The sequence below is a fragment of the Engraulis encrasicolus genome, chromosome 15 (assembly GCF_034702125.1).
Source record: "Engraulis encrasicolus isolate BLACKSEA-1 chromosome 15, IST_EnEncr_1.0, whole genome shotgun sequence".
Taxonomy (NCBI): Eukaryota; Metazoa; Chordata; class Actinopteri; order Clupeiformes; family Engraulidae; genus Engraulis; species Engraulis encrasicolus.
In genome coordinates this window covers 23,691,753-23,716,120 of record NC_085871.1, presented here as the reverse complement: position 1 = coordinate 23,716,120, position 24,368 = coordinate 23,691,753, and the positions used below count along the sequence as shown (strand labels likewise).

Genomic DNA, 24,368 nt, shown 5'->3' with positions numbered 1-24,368 from the left:
ATCCAGTGCCACATATTCCAAATTACCTGGTTACCTGTACACTTTTGCCTTAATTGGACTGGTAAAACCAGGTCGGTTGGAATATGTGGCGGCAGGGCCAGATAATCCATAAGGACCAGCGGCACAGTGCCCAGGGACACCAACCATTTTTGACCAGTGGGGGGGGGCACCACAAGACACAAACTTCACAAATATTGTTTATAAAGGGGGCACCAGTGAGGTATAGTACCCAGGGGCACCACATTGGCTTAATACAGTCCTGTGTGGTCAGTGGTGGCACTGGATTGAAGTTTCTGAATCCAGGTTGCCCATCTTTGAAACAAAAACATTGAAGGCTGACCCTACCGTGGCTTAATGGTAGGGCACTCGTCTACTATGCGGCCAATCCGGGTTCGAATCTGGCTCGGGTCCTTTGCCGCCCCTTCCCTGCCTCTCTCTCCCAACTCGCTTCCTGTCATTACTTCACTATTTTTTCGAAATAAAGACAAACATAAAACAAAAAATATATTGAAAAGAAAACATAGAAGGCTTGGAAGTTCAAAGAATCGGCATGTTGGTATACTATGATATGAAACTTTGACCTCATTACAGACATCAAACTATGAACTCTTGTGGGAAATCATTCATACGTGTTTCATGTCATGTCATGTCATGACTCAGGAAGGTATAGTACATAGCAATAACGTGTCAAAAACAGGTCACCGCTTATCAGGTAAGCAGGAACTGATAAGTATAACTGACTAAAACAGCATCATTTATTTGCTCTGTGACCTTATTTCACTTACAGCTAGAAGTAAAATTCAAATAATGTGTGGCGTTTTTTTATCCTCATTGTTAGGAGTTGTACCAGTAAAGAGGCGGATATGAATTTGGTGATCAAAGTTGTTGCACTGTAGCCTTGCATGAATCTCTTGTGTTGATTAAGGGATTCAACGCATGCTTCAACACGATTTGGCGTTTTAAGTGGTCCACTGACTTAACACGCACATATATGAATGATATAGTGCAGTTTTGTAAAGCTAAAAGTTGCGTTTCTTATAAAACTCAGCTGTCATTTATATAAGAAAATAGGGACTCCACACTCTTGGATTGGGTGATTTACCATTACCTCCAGGTTAACGTAACCTGGATTATTATCTTGGCATACTCCCCAGGTAGTATTGGATGTTATTCAAAGGTGTATATTTGGCTTTGAAAAGTGGTGGGGACATTATGGTAAATTGTCTGGGTCAACAGATTCTTTCCATTATATTTTTGAAAACAGTGGTGGGTATAAGCTAGGTTTTTTCTTTTTTTGTTGGTCTTTTTGACTTTATTTAGATAGGACAGTGAAGGTGGTGACAGGAAGCGAGTTGGGAGAGAGAGACGGGGAATGGCCGGCAAAGGAACCAGGCCGGGAATTGAAGCCGGGTCAGCTGCATGGTAGACGAGTGCCCTACCATTTGGCCACGGCAGGTTAATCTCAAAAGTGGCATGGACATGTTCCTACCATCCACACCTAAAATTGCGCCCATGTCATTATTCCTCACAATGGTATTTCTCATGTGACTCCCCTTACAGATCTCCCTGCGATCTACCACCTGCCTTGAGGCCCTGCCTGAGGTCCCGTGAATAGCTAGAGAGTCCTCCCTCACCCCCCCATTCATTCATTCACCCATCCCCCCCATCCACCCAGCTAGAGCCATGTCTCAGAGCCTCGTCAGCCGCCTCTCCTGGTCCAGACGGACATGGACACAACAGCAGTCGCTCCTCATCACCGCCCTGGTGGTGGTCCTGTGTATCGCTTCTTCTCCCGTCGAAGCGATGGACAAGGAGACGTGCTACTCCCGGCAGCACCGCGATGTCATCGTGGACGTGAGGGTAGCCCTCACCAGGCCGGGCACCACCATGGAGGCTCGCGTCATGGCCTTGGAGAAGGACTGCATCCTCTCCTGCTGCTCGCAGGAGGTCAAACCAGGTATGAGCCTTCATACATCAATCAATTGTTTGGCTAAATCAGTCGTAAGACTGCATTGGGTTATCACTCCATGTTGGTAATCTCTTCAAGTTATGCGGGTTATATGTAATGTATGTGGATGGTGGGTGGGTGACGTGATGCCTTGTTTTTTTCGTAACATTGGTTAAAAACCTACAAAACTGTTATTTTTCCTTTAAAACCAAATGTCAATGAAAGAAAATGTTGTACATTATGTTTCGTATTAGTCTTAGATGAGAAGAACAAAGAAGAATGTCCGCACACTGCTCCCGTGTTGCTTTTTTATATTTTTCTCAAGTGAGCGCTTTCGAGCTAGTCGCTCTTCATCAGACTATTTTTTCCATCAATTTTTTTTTTTAATTGTGTTACGCCCTTAAACGTCAACCACCCATGTATGCATGTGTGTCTGTATAGGCCTGTGTCTTTTGATTTTTGTCAGTTGTGCAATAGTCTTGTGATGTGATGTTATGTGTACAGGTATGTCCTGTCTGAAATTCATTTTGCATCCCTGAGCAACACACTTTAAATGTAAACTGACAATAAAGTATAATCGTATCGTATTGTATCGTGTGAGGAGAAGGGCTTGACATCGGCATGAGATAAAGATTATGAAGATGACAGCTCTCAGCATGGACGGCCATGCCTGCTGGAGGTCTTAATAAAGGTCAGGTGATAAACGGTGTTTATCAAGTGGCATATGGTTATGGGCATCTAACGGTATCTAATACCCATAAATGAATTAGTAATTGGTTGTTGATCTGCTGCAATGTAATCGTAGGGTTGCAAGTTCAAACTCGACGGAACAATTTAATTTTTAATTATTAATTCGGAATTAAAAACATCATGTAAAGGTAGTGAATATGACGTCAGGTTCTAAGCTGCCACCATGAAGCTGTCATGCCCCTTTGGGAGAGTAGTGGGGGGTTGGAATGGAATTCTATGGGAAGGTACTGCTAAATTACCACTTTGTCCCCCCTAAAAATGTTCAGGTACCACCTGTTAACTGAAGTGACAGTTGAGGGGTGCTAATTTGACATTGCTAATTTCGTTGAAGATCTCTCACTTTTTATTCACCTTACAAGCGTGCCTTATTGTGGTGAAAATAATACTTCAGCTATGTTTAGCTTTGTAATTATGTTACAGATATAGCCTACTGCTATGTAGCTCGTCTTGGAAAAGTAGAAATCTCCTCGCGGACCACCTGAGTGCTGTTGCGGACCACCAGTGGTCCCCGGACTACACTTTGAGAATCACTGTGCTAACTGTACCTTCCCATAGAACTCCATTCCAAACCCCCACTACTCAAAGGGACATGGCCGCATATATGGTGGCAGTTTAGAGAACCTGACATCATATTCACTACGTTTACATGATGCATGTTTACATTTACATGAAGAATTAATAATTCAGAATGAAATAGTTCCGTCGAGTTTACTTTGATCTTTCCTTTAATTACGGATTAAGAGATGTTTACATGACGTTTTCAAAGTGGAATTAAGCTTTATTCAGAATTAAAGTGAGTTCATTCTAAATGAAATGTCTCATGTAAACGTAACCATCTCTACCATATCAATCATATCTGGTTGAGGTTTGTTACTGTTGGTTTTCTCCCAGATTCCTCGGGCTGTAGCTTCTTTTAAATGCATATTTCAGACCCATCGACTTCAACTAAAAATTCGACAAACAGCTACAAATTGTTTATTTATACACACTGTCACTGAAATAATCATCATCAGAAGGTGCTTTTTTGTTAGATGTTAAAAATGCTTCTAAGGAAACCGTGAAAAAAGAAAACAAAATAAGAATAGCATTAAAGCTCCTGTCACCTCCATCTTTTATTCTTTTTGGGAGCTGTGAGAGAGACCTTCTGTGTCACACACAGGGAAGCCGACAGAGGGGGACAAAGAGGTCACTTGTCCCGGGCCCAGGAAGAGAGGGGGTCCAGAATTGGATCCTCATTACATTGTATTGATTGGATTTGGGGCCCTTCCAGGTGTTTTTGTCCCCGGGCCCCACCAAAGCTGTCAGCGGCCCTGTGTTACACACATTTTTGGGCAAAAAAGTTTTACGCTGTCTGTCACTCGTAACTTCTGCAGGCCGGTGCTGAGAATAGCCGTTTATTTTTAGCTGCAGCTTGTTCTGTCGTTTTTTTTTTCCAAACGTGTACTATAACCTACGACTTTTTTTTGGCTTCTCTCTTTTTCTTGTCTGTCTTTTGGGTGTTTTTAGGTTAAAAGTACAATATTGTTTAGCTGCAGCTGTCTTGTCTTTTTTTGACATGTACTATAACCCGTGACTTTCTTCTTTTTGTCTGCTCTCTGTTGTCTTTTTGTCTGTCTTTTGGATTAGGTTTAAAGTGCAATATGGTGGTGTTCAAAACGAGCAAGTCAACCCAAGACACCCAAGAAAACTGTTTCCTGTTCAACTGTGCAACGGAACAGGACTGTCCGCTAATGGCTTCCAAAGAGGTCAACACATATGACATTTTCAGAGGTAAATAGACATTAATTAAAGGATAAGGACCTTATACCCATTACATTGCATTACATGTAGTATGCTTAGGGCAGTCATGGGTAAGCGGTTAGGGCGTCAGACTTGTAGCCCAAAGGTTGCAAGTTCGACTCCCAACCCGCCAGGTTGGTGGGGGTAGTAATTAACCAGTGCTCTCCCCCATCCTCCTCCATGACTGAGGTACCCTGAGCATGGTACCGTCCCGCCGCACTGCTCCCTTGGGGTGCCATTGGGGGCTGCCCCCTTGCACGGGTGAGGCATAAATGCAATTTCGTTGTGTTCAGTGTGCAGAGTTCATTTGTGTGCTGTGGAGTGCTGTGTCACAATGAGCATGGGAGTTGGAGTTTCCCAGTTGGGCTTTCACTTGGCTTTCAGTATACTGACAGGTTGAAAGATGACTATTCTTGTGGCATGGTTGCCATGGTTTTAGCTTGTTCCACCACAGTTTGGATTGGGAGAGGTGTGAGGAGAAGGCACCACTATACGTTGGTGCCCCCTTGATCTCGTCATAATCCTGTCAACGCCCGCCTTAATAATAAGAAATAAAATAGACTAGTGCTCCCCAATGGCAACTAAGCACCACCCCCTCTGTACTGTATCTTTGTCAATGCCCCCCTTAGGTTCCTCAACGCCCCCTGGGGGGCTGTAAAGACCCTGTTGAGAAAAAAATACAGTAGGAGCATTCTCCTTGGTGGTACTTATTCTACTTAATACACTACATAGTCGCCCAGCATAAACACATCGGCTGAGAAGAGTGCAATATAACATGCTACATGTGGGTAGGTGTGGATAGGGCGATTGAGTGGGTCTGAATAAGCATAATAGCCGGTGTTCTTCGCACAAGAAAAGTTTTCAAGAGCCTCTTGAAAACAGAAGGGGGGCGTTCTTGCAAGCAAGCTTAGCTCAGCTCCATCATTTTGTTACCGAACAGTTTTAACTGAATTCATCGATTGAATGAATCTCAGAGAGATTTCCTTCGGTCTATTGCCTCCGTGACCCCTCATGTCTTGAGGGATAAAAGAAGAATTTGTTACCCTGTGGGGTATCAAATCAAATTGTGTCAAAATGCAAGAGCATACTAACCACTTTCCACTCCTCCTTTACACTACACAGTACCAGTGCAATATGCCCTTTGGACTGCAGGGGGTGTCAGTCAGCTTTCAAAGAGCCCTGGACTTTCGTGCCACTTATTTAGCTGAATTAAAATTAGTAATATATCATGTGAGACTCTAAGGTGACAGAGCAAATTCAAGTGTTCTCCATCCCTGAAGCAATTTTGAAAACAACATGTTGAGTTGAAAAGAAACTGATAGTGAGTGAGATGACTGTATGCATGGTTTTGCTTTAAATAAGCAGGTGCCGACCCTGACATCTCTTTGTAGGTAGGTGGCGGTGTTGAGGCCAACTCCTGAATTATCCTACTGTAATCTAGTCTTGCATGGTCTTGAAAAAACATGTAGGATAAGGATGTCCTGTGGGTGTTTGAACAGAAGGTTCAAAGAATGTCCTCCAAAATGTTCTATCTACAGAATAGAATAGAATAGAAAAGAACAGAATAGAAAAGAAAAGAATAGAATAGAATTGAATTGAATTGAATTGAATCGCTGAACTGAAAGTATGTACAGTAAAATGTTTTTGTTGGTATTGAGTATAGGTACCACCCTGTGTCATAGTAAGCACATTAATTCAAATAAAAGAGGAAAAAAAACACTAACACATATCTTTCACACGCATGTACATGCCAGCAGCCCCACACACAGATAATAAAGTATCACACCTCGTTGTTGCAGAAATTCACACATCATTCTCTTGCACGCATGCATAAAATATAAGACACGTCCCACACAGGCGCTGACTTCAGTGGATGGCCATAAGTATGTTATGGTAATGTGTAATTCAGTGCAGAGAGCGCTCCCATGGTACCTGTAATCAGGTGTTGGAATGCAGGCTACATTTCATGTTTGCTTGTAGTTATAATCACTTTTAAACGTTTGGTCATTATTGCAGGGCAGGCATAGAATTATTTATGTCCGTGCTTTCATCCATGTATAGTAAAGCGATGTAGGACACAGCATAGACAATTACCCACTTAAGTGGACTGTAAACGGTATTTAGCTACCTTTGACTTATCACTACCTGACTACGCTGCATCTTTTTTGTTCTTCAGCCCTCTCCGACATCCTGGCCATTCTAACGCGGCCGGGCATGGTTTGTTTATATCAGTGGTTCTCAACCTTTTTCTGAAAAAATGCCCCTATTACCTCATCATAAGTCTTCCAACCTTTGTAGAGCCCCCAATTAAAAACACTACTGGTAGTTTATATGAACCCATTTTAGCCTAATCCCTTTTTGGGAAAAGGTGCTCTCTGTCTTTTAAAACCTAAATATCTCAGCCTCCGAAGCACATAAAAACATGAAATAAGTTGCATTTAAAAGCTAGCACCTACACATTGCATTAGAATGGGTTCGTTCAGCTCCAACATACCCAGATTGTTCAAAAAAATGTCAAATTCCAAGAGCCTGCATGCAGCATATATTTCGCTCCAGGTTAAAATGGGTTTAAATTTTAAACTTTAAAATAAATAAATAAAGATGTCTGAACATGCTCCAAATATTATCCCAGAAGTCATGCCACATAAGCAGACGCCTTACAACATAGCTATCTATTTTGGGATGACATTTGTTTACATGTTTAGCAGTGGTGTAGTCTACTTTTTTATGGTGGGTAGAATGTATATTTGAGCATTTTTTGAAGTGGGTATACTGTATATATTTGTGCCATTCAAAATAATGGATCAATCAATTTTAAGTGGGTATACTGAAATCGCTGAAATTTAGAAGTGGGTATACTGCGTATACCCGCGTTCTACGTAGACTACACCACTGAGGTTTAGGCTTTTAAAGATGTAAACAAACCATGCCCCCATTAAAAAGGCCATGGTTTCTGAAAGTGCTGAACAACAAAAAATGCTGCATCGTTGGGTACTAACAGGTCACAGGGAGTGCGAGCAATGCAACCACTTGTTGCAATTGGCAGGAATTCTCTTGTATTATACAGTAACATAACATAGTAAAATGTGGTCTAAACGTTTGCATGCTCCTTCTGGCAGAGTTTAGTGGTTAGCTATGGGACTTTCATTCCTTTGACCATTATGACAGATTAATTGGAATCTTTCACAGACAAGGTAATGTAATGTCAAAGATATTTTACGTTATACTAAGATACATTATTACATTACATTGCATTTGGCAGACGCTTTATAACCAAAGCGACTCACAAATGAGGACATGATCATAGTCAACATCACTAGCAGATACAAAGTGCACAGGAAATATACAGAACAAGTGCAGATGCAAGGAAGGGTTAGTTTTCTGTTTTGTTTTTTAGTAGAGTACACACACACACATACACATCATGTCAAGAGTCTGGCCTGGGGCTAGGGCTGCTCAAGCATTAGTGTAGTTGATAGTCACGAAAGAGGAGAGTCTTTACTTGCCTCTTGAAGGCTGCTAGAGATATACTATGCCTTGCTGCCTCTGGGAGACCGTTCCACCACTTGGGAACAGTCTCCCAGATGTAATGTTAACTAAATAAAATGATTATATCCCTTTCCATTTCTTCCAGGCCACATGCTTCCCCCGGCGAAGGCAACCCCCAGACCACCACCTGCCAAGCCCACCACCATTGCCACCACCACGACTACCACGACGACCACAACCACTGCCCCAACTACCACAACAACAACTACTACTCCTGCACCCACCACAACAACCACTACAACTACAACCACCACAACACCAGCTACTACGACGACCACGACACCAACCACCACAACTACCACAGCTCCAACCACCACCACCACGGAACCACCCACACTGATCATGCTGACTATGCCGCCCGACCCTGAACCTCCCCAGCCACCCACGACTACCCCGACAACCACCACCACCACAACAACCACCACCACGAAAGCCACCACAACCACTACCACCAAAAAGCCTGCGCCACCACCACCGCCGGCACCAGGTCCACACCAGGTCCACCCCCCACATCCCCCCAAGCCAGTCAGGCCAGCGCAGCGTCCACACCCACGCCCCCGTCCTGGACATCCTCCACAGCAGCCACCGCCACCACCAGCCAAACCACCAACGCATAAACCCACCACAACTACTACTACTACCACCACTACTACTACAACTACTGAACCAACCACTACTGAACCAACTACTACTACTACTACTACTCCTACCACTACTACGACTACTACTCCCCCGACTACAACTACCACTACCACTACCACCACCACCACCACTACCACGACACCCGCACCCACCACTGAAAGGACCACGTCTGCTTTTGCAGCCATGGAGTACGAGCTGAAGGCGGAGGCCCGCAACGTTCTTGGTTCTGGGGGCCCTGCTTCAGGCGCCGGTGCTGGCGCTGCTGGTGCTGGTGCTGGAGCTGTGGGCTCGGGTAAGCCGGCGGTGTCGCGGGCCGCCTGGAAGACCAGCCTGGTGGCCGTGGTGCTGGTGGGGCTGGCCTTCGTCACCATGGCGCTGGCCATCGTCGGCCGCAAGGCCATGGAGTCGTTCGACCGGCGACACTACACGCGTCTGGAGCTCAACGACCTGCACTACGAGGTGTGAGTGAGGACACTGAGGCGGAGGGGGACAGAGGGGGAAAGGCCCGTCAGTCTGCACGTACTGTACAGGGCTCTGAATTAACACCAGCCAACCGGCCAAATGCCGGTGAAATTTAAGTATGGCTGGTGAACAAGACCAACCTACTAGCCACTTTGACCCATTAGTGATTGTGTATTTGGCTTGTAAGATTGACATATACTGGCTATTTTGAAAAGTTAATTTAGAGCCCTGCTACTGTACATTGTAAAAATGAAGAGGTTCCTGTTTGAGAGAGACCCCTGTTTGGAGAGACCCCCAACTGTTGTCAGATAAAGCTATAGGTGCTTGGAGGAACCCCAAGGTTTTCTAAAACAGGTTCCTTCCTCAGAGAACTTTTAGGGGTTCTCCACACTGGCATATTGAAGAGCCCCTAAAGGGCCTTCGAGGAGCCCTTCCGCTGTCCGTTTCCCAATGTCTATTGTGTGTCCTTCGAGGTGTATTAGCCTTCGTAATCACGCCCAGTGATTGGATAGTCTTTGTTGAACTCTGCAGAGTATCCAATCACTGGGCTTGACTAATAAGGCTGACACCCTACCAAGGCTCATACACTTGACATTGGGAAATAACGATTGTCACTGTGGAAGGACCTCTAAGGGTTCTCTGAGGAACCTCAGGGTTCTTCCAAGAACTTTTAGGTTCCTCGGGCAACCTTTGGCTCCTCCAATGTGCCAGCGGCAGGTTCTTTGGGGAACCTTCACATTTTCACAGTGTATGTCAGTCCGTCTGTCTGCCCATCCGTCCGTCCTCAAACGTGCTGTGTCCCTCAGTCAAGCCAAAGGAGTTTAGCTGTAGGCAACTCTGCTTTTTTTCTTGGGGGAGGATGGGGGAATATCAGACAGAATACTCTTCATGGAAAGAGGAGCGAAACATCTTCAAGGCCAAAAAAGAAGTTCAGATGCTCACAACCAGTGATGGCCAGCCTGGGGTGGGAAACCATATTTCAAAGGACCTGGTTTTATCTGTCCAATTCCACCAGGTGATACGCATGGACGGCCATCTGGGTACTTTGCTCATGAATGTGCGTTACGCCCCTTTTTCGGGGGGAAAACAAACCGTTTTCGGCATGTTGAGCGTGAACAACGCTAGTCTACAAGTCATTGTCTTTTGTTTATTCTTTCCTAACACCACCAATTGACTTGCATTGGCTCTACTCCCCAAAAAAGGGCGTAACGCACATGGCACACGTCACGCCGTTCATGCGTATTGTTGGTTGAATGATCACCTGTTGGAATTGGACAGGTAAAACCAGGTCATTTGGAATATGTGGCACTGGATTGCAAACTGATGACTCCAGGTCGCCCATCACTGTTTACAAACCCCAACTCCGATGAAGTTGGGACGTTTGGTAAACAGTGAATAAAATCAAAATGCTATCATTTTCAAAACATTCAATCTATTCATTAGATGGAGAATAGTGAAAAGACAACATATTAAGTGTTAAAACCGAGAAAAAATATTGTTTTGGGGGACATATGTACTCATTTCTAGTTTGATAAATCCAACACGTCTCAAAAGAGTTGGGACGGGGATCAGTGAAATTTAGTAAAAATCCAAATAAGATAAAACAACAAAGAAGAACATTTCAAAATGAATTGTACTGACGGACAATATAGGTGTCCAGGTATAAGATCATCACAGAGAGGCTGAGTCACTCAGAATTAAAGATGCAAAGGGAATAATTACCATAGTTATTACATACATTTTTGAATTCCCTTTGATTTACCACGATTGAGTGTATATAAGACATATTTTTGTTAATAAAATCATTGTATAGGTTCATGACATCATGAAATATATATTGGCTGTAGTCTCACTCTAATTCCTGGAGTGCTAGAGCTATTGAAAATTTACCATATTAAGAATGCTTAATGCATGAAAATGATACAGGGGTGTAACATTCTCCTAAGCACCTGAGCTCACTTGAAATAGACCCAGAAGACATGGGAAACTGTCCTTTGCTTACAGAAGTCAGCAGAAGTTGTAGAAGTCCATTCTTTTTGACAATAATAGAGCATTGCACATCCTGTGCTACAGTAAAAATGGACCATCCAACTTGTGTTAGTGCTAGCTTCAAAAGTCAGCCTCCATGATGGCATGCGGGTGCAGTAGTGCATTGGTTAAGATGTTCTCACTCATCTGTAGAGTTAAATACAGTGCTGAATGGTATAAATGGGTTTTAAACAGCATGAAAAGCCACTCATGCATTATATTTTGAAGGGAGATCTTCGATTACTGCCACATAGTAAGGTCAAATTGCATTCTCTACTATGTTTTAACAGTTTGGCTCCATCATAAGGACCAGCAGGTGATAAAATGGTGGGTTTTTGGTCAAGACCTGTCACACTGTAAGCACTACAGAAAGGAAAACATTGCAAAACATGACAAGGAATACACCCACCATTTAAGCTGGTGAAATCATGTCCAAGATAGGAATTAACACTGTTTTTTATATAAAATCATCTCATCGGTTAATGTATTTAACTGTTAAGTGTTGTCTTTTGTTTTGTTTTTAGTCTTCCTCGACATTTGCTGCCATTTATTGTCCCCGTCCCAACTCTTTTGAGACGTGTTGGATTTATCAAATTAGAAATGAGTACATATGTCCCCCAAAACAATATTTTTTCTCAGTTTTAACACTTAATATGTTGTCTTTTCACTATTCTCCATCTAATGAATAGATTGAATGTTTTGAAAATGATAGCATTTTGATTTTATTCACTGTTTACCAAACGTCCCAACTTCATCGGAGTTGGGGTTTGTACAACTAAACTCTTTGGATAACATGGATGAATGAGAACACCGGATGAATGAGAATCTTTCACTGACATCTCCTTCAGTCAGTAAATGAAGACCCTTTATGAATCATCTGACCACTTATTTTCGAATGAGGTTTTTAAAATATAAATAAAGACTGTACAAGGTAATGCAGGTAGACATGACGAAATGAATATCTACCGCTGGGATTGAGAAGAGTGAGTCTGTTCCTCCAAACTGGACCAATGCTGGAAACGAGAAGTGTAAGACAGTCACTCGAACGACCACTACCACTAACTACAGTGATCATTACATTTCTCTTGGCTCTTTGGGGCATCAAAATGGAATACAAAATGATTGAAACAAGAGGGATTGTGAGAGAAGGCAGAGAGTCTGTCCGTCCGTCCTTTCTCAAACTACGACCACAATTTGCTTTGTGTTACTTAGGGATCTCGAGAGCAAACAGTGGAAAAAATGAGACTCAGATTGAAACTGAAATGGAAGAAGAAACCAATCAAAATGTTTCCATATAATTGCAAAGATACTATTTACTCCAGCCGATGAGAAAGGACTCTTCTAATCTTACTCTGTTTTTCACTACTTGATTGTTTTACTGTTGATAATGATAAAAATGGCACTGCTGTATTTTTGTTTTTGTTTTTATTACAACACTGTATCCTTCACTGACGAAGGCTATCAAAGAAACATCTGACCACTTAACTCTGAGGGAGATTTTAAAATAAAAAAAAATCAAGACTGTAAAATGGTAATGTAAACGAGAGAACGATGGATAGGGGGGAGAAATAAAAAGCAATACCTCAAACTCAGGAAGCCTAAATTTAGACTGAAAGAAAAGAAAAACATAAAAATAAAAATGATGACGCGATATGCACTGCTTTATTTAAATAAATAAACAATAATAATAATGAAAAAAATTAATCAAGTTATGGGCAAGACTTTGCACAGTGACTGAATGTAGAGATGATGGCAAATGAAACGCACTCACTGCATGTCTCTGGCACCAAAACCCGCATTATAAATCAGTACCATATCTGTGGTGTCAGCCCTAAACACAAGGAGTGCATTCCAATATGCGACCTTGCGTCTTCCACTTGTGCTTGTGGCCTCACGTTTTGCTGATGCCCCGCCTCCGTGGAGAAAACAATTCAGTTTTTTGGGGGACTATTCTTCATTCACCATCCAGTTTGCAAATGAGAAAATGACTTTATAATTTAGCTTTTACAAGATATTGAAATGTAATGCTGTTGTCAGTGATGTCATCATGATGTATTACTTCCTGGTATGAGGCCACAAGCACAAGTGGAGAACTCAAAGTTGCATATTGAAACGCACACAGTGTGACCCTTTTCTGACTGTCCACACTTTACATGCCTCAACAACATCCTTTACGTTTCTTTAAAAAAATAATAATAATAAAGTCCCATCAATCACTGTGATCCCACAGTATGGCACATTTCAGTTTCAGTCTTTCAACCCATGAGCAGGGAGCACAGTGTGTTTTGCTTACTGTTGTGACCACTTTTCACAAGTTTAACACTAGTATCCTTCACCATGAATGAGACACAATGATGGGCAGGGGTCCGTTTTGTTGTATGTATGCCACATTTAAAATTGATTTGTCTGTTTTTCTTCGTAAGCTTCACATTTTTGGCACTCCTTTTGTTTGAGTATTTATTGAAGATTGTTTTCATTTTCATAGATTACGGATTGTACATTTTTTCAAAATATGTTAGAGAGAGAGAGAGAGAGAGAGAGAGAGAGAGAGAGAGAGAGAGAGAGAGAGAGAGAGAGAGAGAGATTGATTTAAGGATAATTTGTTGTGGCTAGATGTAATGCTACATTCCACCACCAGGTGTCAGACGCCACTCAGCAAAAAAAGTAGTTATGAAATTTGGTATGGCTTGGTGTGGTGCAGGATGCAACCCAGGCTGTGTGTAACACTTGCACAAAAACTAACTAGCCGAAGTAATTATTTCTTTATTGTATTGCTTTTAATATTTTCTAAGATCTTGGTACATGTGGATGGTAAATAGTTTGGTCTTGTTTTGTGAAGTGTTGCTATTCATTTGATTTACTAAATAAAGAAAACCTTGCAAGGAAAATGATTACTTCTTTTCTTTTTATTTATGCACATAAAATCATTGCCCTGTTCATGTAGAATCACTCCTTTGGAATCACATTCCAAAGCACTGCATGCTACTTTTTTTATTCCAACAAGCTCATTCCTTTTTCAGCTTCACGTATAAAGTGAAAAAAACTTGGCCGTTTGAAAGTGTAAACTGAGTTCTCATGCATTCAAGAGGCCTTAATAGGCTACATGTGGATGTTACGCAACTCTAAGCACGCATTAATCAGAGATTGGGAAGCAAACTATGACTGTTTTATCTTAGACCACCGAGAGAGTTTCCGTTTTTTGGCTGACAGTCTCTAAGCAGTCCAATCCTTCGACTGTGTATTTATCTTGCCTCTTGGTACTTTCTTGGCCCTGGAATCATTAAGCATTTACGGGAGGGAGTATGGCTGTACTGGGGCAAAATACCAGGCCGGGCATTTTCAGCGACGACCAGTGTGCCAGGCATTGAGAGTCAATGAAGCCTGTGACGACACTTTTAGCCATCTGCAGTATTACGGTATACAAGCTATTTTGACAACATTCAAAATGACTGTGTAAATCTGATTCAGAGAGGTCAGCTATAGTGGCATGAGGATTGATACCACTACACTGAAGAAAGGACCAGACCAAAATCATCAACAGTCCACATCAACAGGGTTAAGTAGCGTGGGCACACACACACAAGTATGTGTGTATGTGCATGTGTCTTTGTGTATGTACTCCACTTAAACCTGAGATTGTAATAAAGTAATAATAACAACAACAACAATAATTTTAAAAATGTGGGCATTGTTATTTATGTCGCTATCTATAATTTTGCAGGAACAGTCTTGTGCAGAAAGGTTGATTGGAATTGAGAAAAACGACTTTAAAGATGCCATGGCATTGGAGTTTGACTAAATGTCACCTACTACGGTTCTTTGTTCTTTTTCTGTTCATGTTATCTCAAATGGTCAGACAGAGGCCTTGCAGAGTCCTGTACAATATTGGCTCTAATCTAACTTTTTTCACCATCAGTCAAATTGGCAATTATATGTTAATCTTACTAGCCAAACCCATGCTCACTAATGGGTCTAAGTGGCTAGTAAGTTGGTCTTTTCAACCAGGCAAACTGAAATTTCACCAGCATTTGGCTGGTGTTAATTTATAGCCCTGCTCCTGTACAAGAATGGCTTACTTGCCTCTTAGCAAAGTTTCTTTTTAAATATGGTAGCCCAAGATAAGTTGTAGCACGCATCACCAATGCAACAAAGTGGAACCAAGTCTGGTCTCCTAAATGGGCATGACTTTCCATTGAACACCATTCATTCTCCTATAGTCTTCTTTTTTCAAGTATTTTTGGGGCTTTGCAAGACTATTGTTTTTCTCAGACAGGACGGTGAAGTAGAGACAGGAAGCGAGTCGGTAGAGAGAGAGGTGGAAGGGCTGGAAAGAACCTGGGCCGGAAATCGAACCCGGGTTGGCCGTGTAGTAAACGAGCCATATCAGCCACGGTAGGGCCTCTCCTATAGCCTACTCTTCTAAAGGCTGTGTTGGAAAACTTCACTTTCTAAAAGAACTAGCTTAAAGCTCAGTTCACACATTTTTTTGCTTGTTCATCAGGCAGTAAATAGTGTGTTTAGTTCACATTCGCCCAAAATATGAACTAATTCATAATTAAATAATAAAGTAATAATTAATCCCCTTTAATATCTCGATTGCAAATGAGAGAATGAATTGTGTTTTTGCAAGATGTTGAATAAAACTTCAATCATCAATATCGAGCCTGACTTCAATAAAGGCCTATACTGCAGGGGGAAATCCTGGTTTGTGTGCACCGTGCGGCCCTTGGAGCATGTTTACGGCCCTTGGAGGAATTGGAAGTGGCCCCTGGAATGAAAAAGGCTACCCATCCCTGATTTATATACAAAGGGAATGTCATATGTTCATGTGTCAATGTGATGAAACAGGGATGTGAGATATGTGCCATGAACAGGGATGCATTCAGTGGGTGAAAGGGCAGAGGAAGTTAGACACACTTCTCTACTCTGTCTCTGCTCACCGATATTTTCCTCACAGCATACGGGGGTGGTGGATTACTGAAGAGGCCTACCGGGCCCAGGGGACCACTGTTGGGCTAGACCAGTGGCTCTTAACCTGGGGTGTGGGCACCCGCTGGGGTTGCACCATAGATTTCAGGGGGTACGCAGAATTTTGTTTGTGTTGAGGTTGAGACCAAAATTCCTTTAGCAAACACTATAATTAGTTGACCAAATCAAAGCAAAATGTAAAACTTGTTTTGGTCCCCATGTAGAGTCATTAAGGTATGGATTAACATCTCATAACATAGCAATAATCATATTATAATTACCTCCGCCAAGGAGGTAGTATTTTCGGTCGTGTTGGTTTGTCTGTCTGTCTGTTTGTTTGTCTGTCTGTTTGTCTGCAGCATAATTCAAAAACTAATCAATGGATTTGGACGAAACTTTGTGGAGTTGTTAGTAATGACCCAAGGAACAAGCGATTAAATTCTGGTGGTGATACGAATCACGAACCGGAACCAGGACAGGACCTTTTTAAAGATTCTTCATCATTGCTGGCCAATAAATCTAGATGCCCCCAGTGACCACAAATTGAATTGTAGGGCAAAACATTGCAGTTTGTAACTCCACAAAAAGAGGGTAGAAAGACTTAAAATATGGCGAAACATTGTCAAATGTTCTATCAAGCAGCTTCCTTGGCGGAGGTCTGCGCTCTCTGAGTGCTTCTAGTTAATCTAGTTAATATTTTTTTCAGTGCATATACAAGTGTACAAATTTGGGTTTGGGGTGCGCAGCTTGTCTTGGGCACAGGATAGGGGGTGCTTTAAGAAAAAAAGGTTATGAACCACTGGGCTAGAACATGTTACCCTAGCCTGGCAAGCCAGACTCTTGATCTCGAGGCTTACTTATTCCATTCGTAGAGAGGGTCTGGCTTGTCAGGCTAACGTTATTTCCCACCCACCACTGCAGCATCACAACAAAGTTCCTATAGTTCTCTGATCATATCCCCTGTATCAGGTAGCATAGAGAATGATACATTTAATACTAAACACAGTGGTGTTACTGTATAGGCCTACAATAGAGTAGTGGTGATCATATTGAACCAGCAACATTTGCAATAGCCAACATGTCATGGCATGACAATGCACATGTGTGATTGTGTATTGTCTGTGTGTATGTTGTGAATGAATTTGTCAGAGAAAGAATCGTAAATTAATGTAGGCATATGTACGGGTTAGTTGTGTGTGTGTGTGTGCGTGCGTGCGTGTGTGTGTGTGTGTGTGTGTGTGTGTGTGTGTGTGTGTGTGTGTGTGTGTGTGTGTGTGTGTGTGTGCGTGCGTGTGTGTGTGTGTGCGTGCGCGCGCGTGTGTGTAACCCTGTTACATAGATTTTTGACAATAAAGTAGCCTACACTTGACTTGACTTGACTTGAAATCTGTGTATTTGAGAAGCAGTAGGCAAAAATAATAAAACATTACAAAGTCAATTTCAGACATAGCGCTTCAAATCAGTTTTTTTTTAAACTTGACAAGGTAACCACTGTGGCGCGTTTCAAAAAATGTTCTATCAAGCCAATCTTTTCCCCATTGAATAGCCATGAAGAATGCAGTCTGATAACGGGCTACACTTCACGTGTGAGCGTCTGCTCATCTCGCCTGCTTCTGCCAAGCAGTGCAGCTAGATGTAGGGTCACAGGGGTATGGTGTCCTCAACCGAAGTACCTACGCCGTGAGAAACTAGTCCCGCTGGAATGTGTTTTTATGCTCCTAAACAATTGTTGAAGAAGCCCGCATTTCCCCCATTTTGAATTCCGAGGTGTTGGCCGTGGAAGCCGTGGCTATTTTTCTGGGATCATCTTGGAATTGTGTTGTTTCGCCAACGCTCAAAGCAGTGCGCGTGTAATCAACTATAACAATAGCCGGCAGTAGAGTGTTTTCAGAGAAAGAAGCGGAGAGGGAATCAGGGAAAGGGGGGAGGGTTGGCATTTTTCCTCCCAGCGGAAGGAGACGGATCGAGTAGCAGCGTGTTGTTGCGCTCAGGCACCAGAATGAGAGCTCTTTGGAATCGTAGCGCCACCGAGCCTTGGAACCAGTGAAGAATGGAGTCGAGTGGAATATTATAGTTAGATGGTTGCCGGCCCAAACGTAAATACTGTAACACTCATTAACTCCGAACGTATAGAAAGACAGACATGCAACCCCTACGCTGAAGAGGAGCAGTAGGGGCAAGAAAAAGGGGGAAAGATGGGCGCCGTGCTACGGAGTCTGTTGTTGTGTAGTTTTTGTTTGCTAATACGAGGTGAGTTTTGATCTTTGCGTTGTTCCCGTAAAAAGTTAATTTGGTGCCTCGCTCACAACAAGAAAGTGTTTTGCAAAACGTGTGGCGTATAAACAAAGCGGGCCTTTCTCGCAGGGTTGCATGGTTGCTGGCAAGCCATTGCTACTCTACGAAATACACTGAGAACCCAATATAGCTATTATTAGCAGCGAGCTGTGGCTAACCAGCTATGGGGTACTGTTTGCTAGTTGGAGTGCATGCATCAAGCTAACAAATCAGTTTCCATTTTGCCTTTGATTTTGTCACTATTGCTTTACCCTTTGTCGTATGTTTTCATTAAGCGTATGCGCTTCAAAATCTTGTCTTCTCCAGTGGAAGTTTAATCTCGTATTGGTTGTAATTTGAGCCATTGTGTAATCTTGCCATTGACTTGGTGGCTAGCTTCCCTTAGCAGACAACTTGAGGAACGAAACAATGCGAAGTCCCTATGGATTTTACCTCGAACTACGCTTTAAAGGGAGCAGATTTGCCTGTTGAGTTAAATTTGGGCAACGTTGCTACATTCTTTGTTAGACATTTCCCAGAGTGTTCTGTCTCCAAAGAAGTTTACGTTAGTGTAGAATGGCATGGGAATCTTTGGTTTGTTCTGAGGTGAAAGGATGGCGTGGCTTTTGTAACTTTGTTGCAATCACTGCGAATTTCCCCCAGTTGCGTGCGTCCAGGAGCGCACATAGCCTGCGAATACGTTCTGGAACACACTTTTCTCATACTTGCAGAACGCTCTGGCTCAGCCACAGAGTTGTTAATCCAATGTCAAAGTTGTACACTGTTTAGAGTTAAGATGGTCGATGTATCTTACTTTGTTGGTATTTCGTTCGTAATACATGGTCTGTAGGCTCATTTTCTTTTAGTCAGCCTCATTTCTTTAAAAAAAAAAATATAATCAGTTATGTGCCAAGCATTTAAAATGTCCTATTTCAAACTATTTTAGAATGCTGCTGGTTTATATGAATAACTTGGTTAAGGGGGATCCTAAGTGTCTAATGTCATATGCATGGTATCAAAGAGTTTCGCCATTGTTAGACATATGATAGCCCTTCAAACAAGCTGGTCTTAACATATTTCTTCAAAGTGCATGAGTGCAAGACAAGAAATGAAACTTAGTTGAACTTCCAAAGTGAGACATGTCTGAGAAACTTGTTCAAAGCAAAACAAACAAAATTAACACCAGCAATTTGTGTGCATAGAAAGTAAAGCAACTGTCACAACTGTATGTATTCTCCATCTAGTATGCACTGGGGATGTCTTGTGAATCAGTCAAAGTCTAACTTCAGGCATAGATGAGTCAGTGACGTTTTAGCAATAGCACACATCTAGGTGTGCAACCACAGTTAATACCGCTATTGTATGGATTAAATGATTATTTTGTTTGTTGTGGATCATCTAAGAAGCAGACCAATTATTAATTAATGTATGGGCATTAGCTGTGGTTGTACCACCTGACGTCTGAGCCCCCCCCCCCCCAAAAAAAGTTATTGACCCATATTATATATAGAACATTTAGAGTTCAACATATGTGTGATCATTGAAGAGTAATCATGCTATACGTCTTCCCACTGATAAGCTGCCGTCCACATCTGGTTGCCACATTCAGTCAGCAGAGATGCATTGATGTGTAACCTATGATTGAGGACGTCCCAACACCAGCCGGTGGCCATACGAGGGCACTCTGAAGGAATCAGGCAGTCCAGTAGAGCAGTGGCAGTCCAGGGGTGTATTTCTTGAAACTACAGTTGCTAACTACATTAGCTACTGTGTTGTTTGCAATGCAATTTCCCATTGGCAACTACCGAAGTTGCTACCTGGCTAACAACTACGCTTTCGAGAAACCCACCCCAGTAGAGCAGTGGTTCCCCTCCAGGGGCACGTGTGCCTACCATTAGGGCAGGGGTGAGGAACCTATGTCTCGAGGGCCGTTTGTGGCCCTTGAAGCCGTTTTTCCGGCCCCTTACATCATTTTAATGTTATGCAGCTTCACATGAAATATGAATTTTTTTAAAGGAATCGTAGAAATTCCATTTGCAATAGAATTAAGCTATATTCAGGGGACCTAGAGAAGGTGGGGTCTGTTTAAAAGGTGGCTGCCTTCAATATAGGCTTAAAGTGCAGGGGGAAATCCTGGTTTGTCTTCATGGTATGGTCCTCAGAGGACGTTTACGGTCCTCGGAAGAATTTGAAGTGGCCCCTCAAATGAAAAGGGCTCCCCACCCCTGCATTAGGGGTGCTCGCACACTTCAGGGGGTACATGGAAAAATGTAACGATAGCAAAGAAAGAGCAGTCACAACGGGGTAGACATGGAGAGAGACAGAGCAAGTGTGAGACGGTGTGACGAAATGGCAGAACAAAAAAAGGTTGAGAGGGATGGGAGGGAAGCGTTGCAGTAAAATTCTATATGTGGGTTTAGGAAGTGTCTGGAAAAGAATCCATCCCCCCCAGGAGGAAACTACGTAAAAGTAGCAGGAACTTCCAAGAAGTCAGTGTGTGTGTGAGTTCCCTAATATTAGCGTCTCGCAGAGTGAGCCGAGCGCCCACTTGACTTGACGCGGCGTTTGGACATGCACACCAAAAGGGACATAAAGAAGGCAAAATATTAAGTGGCTGCCTTTCCCTCCTGAAAATGCAATTTTCACTCTGTTTACTTTTGGCTAGGTGGCGGAGGGCTCTTGGAGTGACTTCAGGCAGCGCTCTCGGTGTTCTGTGCGTTTGTAAATATTTGCAGAAGGAAATTCCCCATGTTTTTTTCCCTCTTTTTTTTCTTCCTTCACCCCATCTTTTTTTTAGTTGGAATCATTGCAATTAAGCTTGGGGTTGACCTTGATGGACACACACACACACACACACACACACACACACACACACACACACACACACACACACACACACACACACAGGTTTGTGGGGGTTAATGTGTCAAATTTGGTGTTTTGGCTCAGAACCAACTTTTTTGAAAAGTCTTGACACCTACAAACCATAAAGTCTGCACCTAGGCTCTCGCTCTCCCCTCCCTCTAGGGGTCTTGTGGCTCAGTGTTATCACTGTGTGTGTGTGTGTTTGCAATCCTGGCAGTGTGCCTGAAAAAACTCAAGGTGTTCACCTCACTTTCAATTCAAGTTACTCTCACACTGAAGAAACGAGGCTGAAAAGGATAATGCTATTTTAGCTAGGCTACATCAGAGTCTTGGGAGGGAGGGGGCATGTATTTTGCACAGCACAGAGATGCCTGTTTGGCAGTTTATTGTCTGTTGCATTGTCAATATTATTTTCAAACTCTTCAATATGGAATTTCAGAGTACCATTAGCCCTGACCCTTATGCTCATTTGAAGTTGTTTGCCACAAGTTAAACTTCCATTTAAAAAAAAAGGAAAAAAAAAGGGGGCACTGAGTAACCACCATGTCGAGAGTGTTTCTAAATGGTTGTTTCCCCATGACGACCACAGTGGTTGCTGCTAAACACGGTTTCAGGAAATGCACCTCGTCTCCGCTGCTATGCGGCTTTGGTGGCTGCTTTGATTGTGTGGTTGGTAGGGCCCTAGGTTGAGCCTCGACATGGCACATAGGTGCAAGAGCTAGCTGCATTGAGTCAGGTAGCCTCAATGGTGCAAACTCTCTTGTATAAACGATACTAACCGGTGGGGTAGTCTACAACACTAATTTATGAGATGATGTTACAAAAGAGGATATACACAGCAGTATTCAAAGTTTTGGGGAAAGAAAGACAACAGCACATAGGTGCAAGAGAGCTAGCTGCTTTGCCTGCCTCCAAGAAAAGTCTCAGGTAGCGCATTCAGGCCGACTGAGAACCGTGCTGGAGCCCGTTCCCGCACCTAATCGCGAACCGACCGTCGTGTTCACGCCACAGATATTTGCGTTCGCGAACCGGAAAATTGGTTCGCAATGCGAACCGCAAAATGCCAGGTTTTTCTCTGCGAACCGTGACGACAGCGTGGTCGTCAGCAGGTTCATCCGGGTAACACAGTCACGTGCGGAAAAAGTTCAGATCCCGGTATGAACACGGGCGGTTCGCAGATAAGCACTTGAGTGCCGAACGTAACTAGTGCGAGCACCGGCACCGGCTTCGCTCTGGTCGGCCTGAAAGCCATAAGGTTGAGTTGAGTCAGGTAGCCTCAATGGTGCAAACTATCTTGCACAAACGGTACTAACCGGTGGGTGGGTGGAGTGCGGAAGTTAGATTGCTTGCTCTCCACAACACTCATTTATGAGATGATGTTACAAAAGAGGATATACACAGCAGTATTCAAAGTTTTGGGGAAAGAAAGACAACAGCACATAGGTGCAAGAGAGCTGCATTGCCTCGAAGAAAAATCTCAGGTTGAGTCAGGCAGCCTCAAGGGCTACAAACTCTCTTGCACAAACAGTACTAACCGTTTGGGAGAGGGGGTTGTAGAAAAGTTAGATTGCTTGCTCTCTACACCACATTGCATTTTAGGAGATGTAGTTACAAAAGAGGATATACACAGCAATATCCAAAGTTCAGCAAAGACGGCAGCAATCAATTAATACGATCAATGGAGGAAACCACAATACACAGTTTTGGAATAAACCAAATATTTGCCATTAGTGAAAATATGTTTTAGATCAGTATGGTTAGTTAGCTTGTTTCACCATACTTACTTTAACTGCTATTCCTGTAAGCTTACACCAACCTGCGGGACCTGCGTTAACTGGAAGTGTGCTTTAGAAAAGTATTATTACGTAATATGCCTAGCTCTGATGTTGCCCCCTTTGGAACCCCCTTGAAGTGTGACGTGTTTTTGTGTATGTGAAGTCACGTCTGATCCGATGCTCAGCCTCTTTTTTAAGTATTATGAAGGGTACCCCATTCCCCCCTGTACACCAACCGGTGGGCCCTGTGCGTGTTGGATGCGTGTTTTGTGAAGTCTTTGTGTGTGTATAATGTACTATGTATTTTGTGATGTGCGTTCTGTCCGTTCGTTGTCTAAAATCTTAACTCTGATAATCCACTGTCTTAGGTACGCCCCTGCTGCTGTACGCCAACCGGCGGGACCTGCGCGTGGTGGACGCGGGGGCGGCGCGGGCCAACGCCACAGTGGTGGTGGGGGGCCTGGAGGACGCGGCCGCGGTGGACTATGTCTACAGCGCCGGCTTCATCTATTGGAGCGACGTCAGCGAGGAGGCCATCAAGCGCACCGTTTTCAACCAATCAGCCGCCACCGCTGGGTCCTCGGGGGCGGGACAACAGCAGGGACAACAGCAGCAGCAGGTCACGGTGGTGTCGGGGTTGGCCTCGCCCGACGGCCTGGCCTGCGATTGGCTAGGGAAGAAGCTGTACTGGACGGACTCGGAGACCAATAGGATAGAGGTGGCGGAGCTGGACGGAACGCTCCGGAAGGTTCTGTTCTGGCAGGATCTGGACCAGCCCAGAGCTATTGCCTTGGATCCAGAGAGGGGGTGAGTAGTGGCTGCTATTGACTTAACCCATTGAGCTTGATGTTGCGTTGCGCAACATTGGCCCTGGCGCCTGGAGCTGCATGGCGCAACATTCAGGGTCATGAGATTTGAGACAATTTTGCGAAAAATCTTGGAATGTTAGAGCTGAATGAACACATTCTAATGCAAGATGCAGGTCTTGGCATTTAAATGAAACTTCTTGCATGTTTTTATGTGCTTCAGAGGCTAAGATATTTAGGTTTTTATACGCTGAGGGCAACTGTTCTTAAACAGGGCTTAGGCATTCAGCAGCCTTTTTTTGCAGGAGCTTTAGGTGTCAATGGGTAAAGCATTGGGGAAAGGGGTTGTTTTGGAGAGAGTGGGTAGGAGGGGTGAGTGGAGGTTTGGAGGGGTGGATGTGGATATGGATATGGATATGTGGTTCTGGGTTGTGTTTCTCGAAAGTACAGTATAGTTGCTAGCCAGTTAGCAACTTGGGTAGTTGTCAATGGAGAATTGCATTGCAAACAACAAAGTAGCTG

At 43.3% G+C, this 24,368-nt stretch overlaps 2 protein-coding genes across 2 annotated transcripts in view; both read left to right on the top strand.

Annotated features, from left to right (window-relative positions):
* Nucleotides 1–1,683: 1,683 nt before the first annotated feature.
* On the top strand, nt 1,684–9,133 carry mansc1 (MANSC domain containing 1). The gene is made up of 3 exons (XM_063217682.1): nt 1,684–1,957; nt 4,325–4,468; nt 8,112–9,133. Exons 1-3 carry the CDS (start codon nt 1,684–1,686, stop codon nt 9,131–9,133), a joined length of 1,440 nt encoding a protein of 479 aa, XP_063073752.1.
* Nucleotides 9,134–17,881: 8,748 nt separating this feature from the next.
* Nucleotides 17,882–24,368, top strand: part of lrp6 (low density lipoprotein receptor-related protein 6) — a 117,012-nt gene continuing 110,525 nt past the window's right edge. The window contains exons 1-2 of the mRNA XM_063217242.1: nt 17,882–18,376; nt 23,409–23,847. Coding sequence (XP_063073312.1) covers nt 18,322–18,376; nt 23,409–23,847 — 494 coding nt within the window. The 5' untranslated portion in view covers nt 17,882–18,321. The remainder of the gene's footprint in view (nt 18,377–23,408; nt 23,848–24,368) is intronic.